This window comes from Vanessa cardui, chromosome 1 (assembly GCF_905220365.1).
Source record: "Vanessa cardui chromosome 1, ilVanCard2.1, whole genome shotgun sequence".
Taxonomy (NCBI): domain Eukaryota; kingdom Metazoa; phylum Arthropoda; class Insecta; order Lepidoptera; family Nymphalidae; genus Vanessa; species Vanessa cardui.
In genome coordinates, this window is record NC_061123.1 from 12,969,594 (window position 1) to 12,981,085 (window position 11,492).

General features: G+C 33.1%; 2 protein-coding genes across 2 annotated transcripts; one reads left to right on the top strand and one right to left on the bottom strand.

Annotated features, from left to right (window-relative positions):
• Window positions 1-2,879: 2,879 nt before the first annotated feature.
• LOC124533670 lies at window positions 2,880-8,695 on the top strand. Its single transcript, XM_047109093.1, has 2 exons — window positions 2,880-3,681; window positions 3,865-8,695. Exons 1-2 carry the CDS (start codon window positions 2,932-2,934, stop codon window positions 8,572-8,574), a joined length of 5,460 nt encoding a protein of 1,819 aa, XP_046965049.1. The 5' UTR covers window positions 2,880-2,931; the 3' UTR covers window positions 8,575-8,695.
• Window positions 8,696-9,379: 684 nt separating this feature from the next.
• LOC124532886 (ankyrin repeat domain-containing protein 49) lies at window positions 9,380-11,401 on the bottom strand. The gene is made up of 4 exons (XM_047108003.1): window positions 11,272-11,401; window positions 10,934-11,108; window positions 10,521-10,826; window positions 9,380-10,396 (listed from the first exon to the last, which is right to left on the bottom strand). The coding sequence occupies exons 2-4, from the start codon at window positions 11,088-11,090 to the stop codon at window positions 10,158-10,160; spliced, it is 702 nt and encodes a 233-aa protein (XP_046963959.1). The 5' UTR covers window positions 11,091-11,108; window positions 11,272-11,401; the 3' UTR covers window positions 9,380-10,157.
• Between the last annotated feature and the right edge of the window lie 91 nt (window positions 11,402-11,492).

Below are 11,492 nucleotides of genomic sequence, written 5' to 3' on the forward strand. Positions count from 1 at the left end.
GCTCTTGGCCATTAGGCCATTCGCTGAAACAACTATCGGCACAATAACTGCTGTATCCACATCGCACATGTCGACAACCTCGTGAGCTAAGTCAAGATATTTTATTTGTTTATCCTTCTCAGCCTTCACGAGATTCTTGTCATGAGGGATGGTGATGTCAACAATTATCGTGCGGCGCTCTGACCGATCTATCACCACTATATCAGGCTTGTTGGCGACAACAGTCCTGTCAGTGATTATAGATCGGTCCCAGTACAGTGTGATATGACCATTCTCGAGAACTGGGTCGGGCACATACCTGTAGTATGGTACCTCTGATACCACAAGACCGTATCGAAGTGCAAGTTGTTGATGGATAATCTTGGTCACTTGATTATGTCTGTGCAAATACTCTCCGTTAGCAAGACGAGAACAACCGGAAATAATATGTCTAAGGGATTCGCCCGGAGTGTTACACGTCCGACATATGTCCACCGTGCCATCCCTCACAATATACTTCCGGTAATTGTTCGTCATGATAACTTCGTCCATAATTGCACAGACAAAACCTTCGGTTACACCGAATAGGTTGCCGAACCGTAGTCAAGATACGGACGCCATATAGTCCACATCGGATCCATGAAGGGCCCGATAAAAGCGTCCGTGTAACTCCTTGCTCTTCCATAACTCCCTGCGGTCCTCAGTACTTTGTACTACAGATTTGCGCCAGTTCTCTTTGCCTAAGGAGAGCGGAGTTAGCCCCTTGTCCATTGTAACTATATCTCGGTGCATATCCAAGTCAGTGTGGAGAAAATACTCCCTGAGTTTATATACCACACGGTTATGTAGGGTCCTGGCATTTAAAAAGCCACGGCCACCACATCTCCGTGGGATATACAATCTCATCACCGAAGACCGAGTATGATGCATCCGATATGCAATCAGCAGGATACGGACTCTCCTATCCAAGGTGTCTAGTTCTTTTTGAGTCCACTTGAGTATTCCGAAAGAGTACATCAAGACCGGCACGACCCAACCATTGAAGGCGCGAACCTTATTGCCACCCGACAAAAGACTTTTGAGTACTTTTTTCAGGCGACCAAAGAAACGCTCCCGCAGTGATTGTTTTATGTCGGTCACATTGATGCCTAACGCTTCCGACATACCCAAGTATTTGTATGATTCGTTTGCGGACAGTGATTTAAATTTGATGGAATCTGAAAGTTGTAATCCGTCAGATTCCATAATCTCTCCTCACTTTACATGCATAACCGCGCACTTGTCAACTCCAAATTCCATTCTAATAGAATTACTAAAAGTTTCTGTTACCTTAAGTAACTCCACTAGTTGTGAACCTGAAGGTGCAAAGAGCTTTAAGTCATCCATGTAAAGTAGGTGGGATATTACTTTACCTCCTCTCCGCAAACGATAGCCTAACCTTGAACTCTCCAATAGAGTACTTAGAGGGTTCGGGTTCAAGGCTAAACAAAACCACAATGGACTCAAACTATCGCCCTGGAATATTCCCCTCTCAATCCTTATTGGTTGGTCATCACCGTGAATCGCTCGGCATCCTGGATAGCGAAGGACTGTCCGCCATTGCCCCATACATGATCTCAAGAAACTGCATAGAGTTGTATCTAATTTATACAACTCCAGCACCCTCAAGAGCCATGTATGCGGCACGGAATCATAGGCTTTCTTGTAATCTATCCAGCATGTCGACAGACTCTTCCGAAAACGACGAACCTGTTGGCTAATGGACATATCAATGAGGAGTAGCTCCTTAGTGCCTCGTGATCCACCCCTACATCCATTCTGAGAGACAGACAAAATACTGTTGTTCTGTATGTATGGAGGTAAGGAGCTTGTAGACCGTCGGTAAACAAGAAATCGGTCTGCTGTTTTTAGGATCCGTTGCACTACCTGACTTATGGAGCAGGTGGGTGATTCCGGTGGTAAGGAACTGTGGTAGCGACAAAGACTCTAGAGCTGACTGGAACTGAGATGCCAAGCATTCATGCGAATTATTATTATTTATTTCTTTTATAATTTGTTTGCCATATTATGAAGCCGTTACTGAATAATTCAGTTTAATTAATGATAATATTATGATTAAAGTCAATGCACTCTCTACTACTCTACTTAGTAGTAGAGTGTACATTGATGTCCTACTAGACGTAAAGAGTCATGACGAAACTAGAGATTCTATTTTTGGGATGAATATCTCTTACTTTTTTTACGGATTACTCCTTCTATAGGCCGCTTAAAAACGTTGTAGAATTAGTCACGTAAAGAAAAAACGTTGTGGCCACCCTTCCGTATCTCTCTGCCTCTTACTATTGTATAAAACTTTTACGAAAATAATTTAATTACAATCCAATGGCCCACGACTTCTTTTCACGATTTCTTTTTCATGGAATACAGTACATATATTTCATTTTATTTGTTAGGACTAGTTAATGTCGTTTTAAAACTTTGATACAAAATTAAAATAAAAACATTAAAAAAAATTAGTGCAAAACACTGTTTAAAACAGACACAGCGTTATTAGCGATATTATAAAAGTGGGTACAGGTAACTTGAATTTACTTCAATTATCTAGGGCAAAAACAGGAAAATATAACAAAAAAGTACAAAAAGATATTCTTATTTGAAGAATTGTATTACAACATATTTTAAGTAAAATGGTGAAATTAAATATTCACTAAAGTCACGGGACTCACAGCAACTTCCTAGGTTGTGAATGAAAATGGTAACACCAACCTCAGCTTGGTACTTGTCAGAGAAATCAAAGAATACAGTTGGTACACTGTGCAGTCAAAAGTCAAAACAAAACGTTGGAAATTTAAATTTAACTTTCCGTTATCTAAGTTTCATAATAGAATAAATAATTAATAGCAGTGTTTTTCTAAATTTAAACTAATAAGATATTTAAAATTAATCCTAATTATGACTATCATACAAAAATGTTTGCAGAAAATTGAACCTACAAAGACATTAAGCAATATCAGAGCGGAATTAGCTTTTCCTAAAGTTGTGATATTTGAAGAAAAAACAATTGTTCGTATTTGTGATATTACAAAACCTGGAAATACAAATGATGTACACTCATTTCAAAAAGAACTTACAAACTATGTTTTACATGGGCATAATTTATGGTTATTGCTATTGTCTGGCGAGATTTATGTTATAAATATTATAAAAAATTCCATAATAGAAGTGCAGTGCAACAGCTTAGCAAACTATAAAATTCAAAGATTCATAATCCTGAACTCCGATTTAATCTTCGTCAGTGAAAGCGGTGAACGTCTTTGTGCCCATTCAATTAATCAAACCTTGGAAGAAGAGTTCAGTAAGGGTACAAACCAAATCGTTGTCTCTTTTGAAAAATCTCCTGTGTCGACCAATACAAACATTTGTGTCAGTAACTTTGAAAAAGAAACCAATACATACATAGCTGAAGGAAAACTTGTGGTCAAATGCAATGCTTCAGGTCTGGTAGACGTATTAAACATAAACGCCAAGTTACAGCATGTCGCTCAGTGGAATGATATGAATGTTATATGTGATGATCTGAATATGTGGATTCTAAACCAACATTTTGATTTAGTTCACAAATTTGAATGTAATAATGATCATTATTATCCATTGGCAGCTAATGATGATATTTTTTATTATGTTACATGGAAAAAGGATGAGGTAATATTAACTATGTTAATTCTTAATTATAAAAAGTTTTTATATATATTTTTTTTAATTCAAAAGTAAACTATGCAATTAGTAGAGTATATAAATATGGAAGAAACTTTACAAAATGTATCTTAATGATGGATTTCATAGTAATTTTGCACATATATTTTAAATCACATTTTAATTTTCCAGATTGGAATATACCATGCTTCAATTTCTGAATACTCTGACAGTCATAATGATGAATTATCAGTTAATCAGAAGAAGAACTTTTCATCTCAAGAAACACTCAAGTTGCAATTGAAAACATTAGTTGAGGATGCAATTACTCACAATACTGCACCCAACCAGGTACTTCCACAGCTACAAGTATTATTTAACGATATTGAAGACTTCAGTCATCTTATAACCACAGCTTCAAAACTTTGTCACAAAAATCTAATGTACAAAGCAATTTTATATCAACTTCAAAAACGGATTTGTTCTACTGATGATGACATCTTAATTGATCTCATTTGTGATGTAATAATTAAGACGGATCTATTGGAATATGTCCAGTTTAGAGGAGGGAGTTATTATGATGATGTTAACATATTTGAAATGGATTTTATTCAACTTTGTGTAACATTTATATCAAAGTCTGATTTGGATTTAGCATCCATATGTTGGATAAAATATTCTGAAATAAAACCAACACCAAGCGCAGATGATGTAACTCTTGTTTTAAATGCTATACCGTTAAACATCAAAATGGGTGCACTTGTAATTTGGTTCCGTAACTTTGTTCCTCCTCTTTTAGATCAAAATCCATTTTATATTGATCTCTTTGTAAAGTGGACTACAGACAGAGTTTTTCTGTTAGAGCAGTCAACTTATTGGCCAAAAATAGGTCTCAAATTCATTTCGGCGATAGTTGAAGTTTTAGAAACATCAATTAAAACAATATGCATTAGACCTATTTCCATTGATGATCTTGATGTTATAAAGGATCACATAAACTATGTATTAGAATTAAAAGAAAAATATAAAATCAACATGTTACTAAGTGAATTTAGTTCACAAAGTCCTTCTGAAATTGCACTCATTATGTTACGGCGGTGCTATACAGAAGATCTTGAAGCTTTTCTGCAAGAAAGCTTACCGACATATGCTTCCCGACATTTTCTAGAAATAGATGACACATTACGTTCATTCATAGAGAGTGAAGCTGCTAGTAGTGGAGGAAGCGTGGATGGACAGCGTTTTAAAATATTGTTAAATGCTTTTCATTACCCTAACAACAGACTAGAATGCCTTTTGAATGTGCTCAAATTGTTAGATGTTCCTTGGAATCCAATTGTGTTGAGCATAGCTACCACAGCAGCTGCCTTGACTCATACCGATTTTACTATTACTGATACTGATCGTAATCTTGCAAATGAAATATACAAAGAGTTAAATTATGCAAAAATCAAAGTTATTTTGAAGAAATATAATTTTCCTTTAACTTGTACTGATTACACATTAGTAATTCATAAATTAATCAATAATTCCATAGTAGATTTGGATGATTTAAAAGTAATCACAACCATCTTAACTAATTTGTCTCTTTATGCCAATAGTTTATACATTGACAAATGTTTGCGAAATAGTGAAACAAAATTGGCATTGGAATATTTTAAAAGTCTTTGTAACAGAAGCCAAAAGATTTTAATAAAGACAATGCAAAACAAGTATGAACAAATTATTACTGGTGTAACTACAAATCCTCAATTGGAAAGGAATTATATTGACTTTCTTAAAGGATCTTTATTATTGGATGAAATAATGATAAATCGCATTAATAATCTATACTATCTTAAAAATTCGTATGATATTAAATTGAGTATAAATACAATATTTAGTAATAAAAATCGCCAAAACGCCTTAAAAAGGTTTAGTGATGGAGAAGAAATAACATCAAGTTCTGGACGAGGAAGATGTATTTCACAGTTGATGAGCAAAGAAATCTATCAGCAATCGAAACTAATATCTTTACTTCGTCGAATTTCTTCAAGTCGCAGCGCCAAAATGTTAGTTGAAAGCTTAATACTGATGGGAGATCCAAAATCTGGGAATAATAAAACTAATTTGTCTCAATATAAAGATGAACGTAACTCTGCCGACTTGATAGAATCTTATAATATACTTTCGGAAGTAGTGTCTTGTTGTGACGAAGAATATCTGCATCATTTGTTGAAATGTCTCTCAATGTTAAATGCTTTATTACATTCTAGTGTGATTTTGAAAAACCTTTCTTTGGCATGGAAGTTTCAATACATATTTTTACCGATGTCGTCAATCAACGGCCTGAATGATCTAATCAATTTCTACACTAATGTAGCATCAAATAACTTTTTAGAATCAGATGTTTCTGATATCTTAACGAAGAGCGATTTCATACCATTTAGAATATTTTCAAATATCATACACAACACCTTAAATTCAGAAAGAACACTATGTGATGAGTTTAATAAAGTAAGAGAAAAGGTCGTTAAAAAACTCGTTACAAAAGTAGTAGCCTCTCAAGATATAGATCAAATTTTAATAACATGCTTACTGCTTATCCTAAAAAATACTGATGTAATCGAAGATAAAATTTGGATCTTGGAGTTGTTACGAGGCCAATCAGAATCATTACCCCCTGCTGCTATGCATTATCTTTCTTCGCCTATTATTCGTCGCACATTTGAGCTTGAAAATATTTTACCTGGGAGTAATTTATCCTACCCACCGCAATATACACTAAAATCTAAATTTAATATTAATTTATCAGAAATTGCATTACCGGAAAACACAGAGGAAACATGGGATGCAAAGGTTCTACTATTTTATATATTAAGACATTACCCACAGACACCATACGATAGACTCATTGACCTATGTCATACTCTAAATATTCCTAAAAACGACGGTTTCTCTCTATTATTAATATCTGTACTTGTGAACTGGGAGTTGAAGTATAAAATATATGAAAATGATCTAGGTAGTCGTGAAATAATCACGGAACATGACGTATCGTATTTAACATCAAAATGTTTTATACTTTGGCAAAGTATTGAAGATAAAGAATTTTTGAAGGACGTTTTAAACGACTTTTGGAAAAACGGTGAAGTTATAATACATGGATGTCTTATATCTATTAACCCTTATTATTATGAAATATACCTATGCATATATCAACTGATTTTTTCGACGCCAGCTGAATCAAAAGTAATAAGAGAATATTATTTACTACAGTTTTTAAAGGAATATAAAAGAAAAAGTACTCCAAAACAATATGAATACGAACTATTTTCCGTTAAAGGTATGTTTCCCGAAATCGGTCACTATCGTCTACCTTTTCATCTATTTATGCGAGATGATATGTGGTCAAATTTAAAATCTGAGATTACACTAGAAACATATGAAGCCTGGTTACCAGTTGTTGCTTTGCTTTCACTTGATGGTGATTTACAAACAGCAAGGGACATGATATGTAGCAATGCAGTAAAACAAACTATGACTTCTCGTAAACGATACGAAAGCAATGATACTGATTCCAAAGATAATGAACCATGGCGATTAACATCAAGAGAAGAGCCTCTGCTGCGGACTGCTCACCGTTGTGTAAGATATATTGCTAACATGGAATGGGCAGGTGCTTGTCTATTTTATGTTCTTCAAGGCTGCACTAGAGGAGCTGATCAAGTTGCAGCTGCACAACTTTGTTACCAGTTTTCACAACGTTGGGCCACAATTCAGCCTGGTAATCGTGCTGTTAGACAAATGGAAAGGCTTCATTCTACACTTTCTACAAGACATGTACTGTATAAAATTAATTGGGCTCGTGAAGAACTTTTACGTCTTTCATCCGAGCCAGTTCAACTGATCCACGCATTGTATCTTCATCCTGATTTTATTGATAAAATAACTCGTTACGATATTAATCGCGCAGCCAATGAGATAGCTGACAAAAATAATATTAACATAAGCTCAATCAGAATCCAGCTATTAGAGAATATTCTTGATAAAAGACAAAAAGAAAAGGACAATTCACCCGGGTTAGATACTAAAGATTTAATCACGGCAAAATATATTTTAAAAGCAACTTGTTCAAAAATGGGGGCTATTTATTTGTCTAGAATCGCATTTGACGATGACAGCGACTATAACAAATGCAAACAATTGAGAGCACTGCAATGTTTGATGAGCGTAGTTGAACCTGATACTGCCATCAAAGTCAGTAACCGGGAACGAGGTGTGCTTTGGAAATATTTATTAGAACTTTTATACATTGTATATTTAGAGAAAATCGATATGCCTTGGGTTGTTGCGACCTTTATGCAAAATAAAATACTCGCTCTTAACCAGTTATTGCAAGTTTCGGGAAATAATGTAGATTGTTTAAAAATAGTAGGTGAATTAGCACATCGATTTGGAAATGTACAAATTATACGCCAAGCTATACCTATGCTGTTGCGAGCTTCTTTAATTGAAGACATGATTCCTCTGTTGTTAAAAATCCAACATTCACCCGATAACATTATATATACAGCATGGCGAGCTATCATTTTGTCTCCTTTTCAACGAGCAGATTATCCCATCACTGATCGTCAAAAATCGCAATGCCTTAAGTCCTTAAATTTATTACCAGTGTGCCCAGTAATTAAAGATGAAGATTTAATTGAAATTTGGAAAAATTGTGTAAGATGTAAATGTTTAGGCTTAGGATGCTTATTACTACCATATATGACTCCAAAAACCAGGCAGTCATTAAGTGAACTCCAAAAAATTGATAAAAGAAATCTAATAATAAGTTTAAAAAATTTGTACTCTGAAAGTTATCTTGTGCCTGGTGCCATGTATGTTTTAGATAATTTAACTAAAAAAACATATAGATGAACTCTCATTGAGATACTAAGAAATCATGTATTATTTTATTATAATTAAGGTCTAAATATAAAATCATGTAAATATATTTAGCACATAAGAACAAACTATTTAGAATGATGAAACAATAATAAAAAAAAAAGAAACATGAATATTGTATAATTAAAAAATATATATGTCAAAGTATTGTGTTTTATTCACTTATAAACTGAATACTATCCCTGCTTAGAAAATGTATCCTACAAACTTACATACATATTGGTGTGAAATCATAATCATCCTTTTGGCTTCTCCGTAGTCGAGTAAAATCACTTTACAACACTTAAAGAAATCAGAGGTTTATATATAAGCCTTAGTTTAAAATGTGGCTATTTATTTTAGACTAAATGAAAGTTAATAACACTAAGATTTTTACCTTAACATCATTTACCATATTAAAACCATTTGAAATAAAATAGGTAATTAAACATTGGCTTGGTTTTCTTATATGTTAAAAAAAAAAGCAAATATATCTTTAAGATTCGATTTATTACTGTACCTAAATATTATACAGAAAAGAAAAGTTATACAGACCCTAAGAGGAGAAATATTATTCTAGTAATCTGGTTATAATGTAATGATTTTAATTTTTGTATCTTCCGTGTTTTCAAAGTTATTTCAGTAAGTTAACTTCTTCAACATACATAACTTTTTGAATATGTTTACTCAGTAACTCTATTTATAACACAAATATACATATATATATGTATATACATACACGCACCAGCCCTGACCGTCTAAGGAATTTAATTTATTTCCTAATGACAGCATTCCAAAATGGATCCAATCTCAACCATCCACTCAAAATATTTCATCTAAATCAGTCCAACCTTTTAGGAAGAGTTCAGTTACATACACAAGTACAGAATATTTATATATATAAAAATATATACATATATATGTATGAAAGAAACACCTTGTTTACCTAGTAGGGTATAAAATTTTTCGATCCACATTAGTGAATAACAAATCAGTAAAAGTTTGTGCCTGTGCTTTTGACCATTAAAAATTCCTTATCTAGAGTAAAGGTGTTTTTTAACAATAAACACACTTAAGAGCAGTGACTGTTCTAGTTGGCCATGTCATTGTAAAGTTATTAAAAATTATTCAATTTGTTTAAAGTTTATGTTTTAGCAGTACATTTTCACTTATACTTCATTAATTTTGCAATTACTGTTTCAAGTCTCACGAATCCATTCCAATAAACATACACTGCCATTCAAAGTGAACATAAAAAGCGTTGTGTGATGTGGTAACATAATGTCAATTAACACCTTTGTATCTTATCCCATTTTATCATTCCACTGTTACATGTAACATATGGCAACTGTGCTTATAATTATCTTAATGACATTGGTAAGTTTCCGATGATATAGATTATACCATATTTATTTTGTTGATTGTAGTGATATATGTAGGTGATTTGTATCCTTACATACCCCTATATAATGTAAAAAAATCAATACTAAAAAATATTAATTTTAATTAAACCATAGATATTATTAATAAAATGATTCATTTTAACCATTGATTAAGGCTTTAGCCGCTTCAAGTATTTAAGTAGTTCTTACGTATGGATTGCAAGTGAAGGATAAAGAACGAATAAAAGAAGCTGCTGGTAAAACCATTTCAAAGAGAGGTGCATAAATTCCATGCCCACGAGCAAGTTGTTCTGGAGTTTCTTTTGAATTGTTAGGTCTTCGAGCTATTTCAACCACATCTTCTCGAATGAACAACACAAGCAATGTTGATTTACAGTGACTTATTGCGGCAGCCAAATGCAAAGGTGTTTGTTCTGCAAAAAAATTTTAGCTGTGTTATTTTAATAAGTATTATTTAAATTTATTTTTAGTTGCTGGATCCATAACTTCAAACAAATTAGTATACAAAGTTTAAACAATATTTTAAACAGTGTTTACCTCCATCCGATAAAGCCCCTGGATTAGCACCAGCAGCTAACAATCTGGCGGCAGAAGCATAATTATTCCAATTACAAGCGGAATGTAAGGGTGTCCAGCCGAGTTCAGTTTTAGCCCCAACATTAGCTCCTACACTAAGTAGGTATGATATCACATTAACATGGTTACTGTATGCAGCTCTATGTAGTGGTGTATAACCATCAGAATCCCTTGCATGAACCAAGCCTGGTTGTTTAATTACAAGTTCTCGAAGGGTTTCTAGTTCCCCGTTTTCAGCAGCCCACAAAATATGATCAATTGGATTCTCTGAAATAATAATTTCAAGACTTAAATTGTAATTAAACTTTCTTTTTTTTAATATCCTTCAAACATATTATATTGACTAATATTCAATTGTTCTAAGAATAGTTAACCTTTGGGATTTTTAACAAGATTTACATCTTGATCTGCGTCATCCCAACCAGACACAAACATTCCAGAAGTTTCAGGATTTCTTTTGCATCGTTCTATTTCTTCTGAAATTTCTTTGAAATCTCGGATTTTACGGTCTTCGTCTTCCGAATCAGACATTGTAACAACTAGTGATATCTGTAATATTCCATGTAGAAACTTGTAAAAAGTTAAGCTTGGAAGTTATGAAAGTGTATCACTGATGTTGTTTTTAGAAATAATACAATTTAATATTTATAACATTTTTTTTCCTTCAATTTTTATTATTTTTTGTTGTTTAAAATTCTAAAACAATACTCACAGACGATTATAAAATATTACGATTTATAGGCTTGTTTTATATTTTAAAATAATAATTAAATATTGAACAGCGTATTTCAATTTTTAAGAATGAAAACCCAGATAATCGATTTTTTCTTATAATCAAAGAGCACAGATAATAATTTACATATAATTGAACACAATCCTATATAATAAAAATAGATTTACATTATGTTTAATTACAGTAAGCAATATACTTTT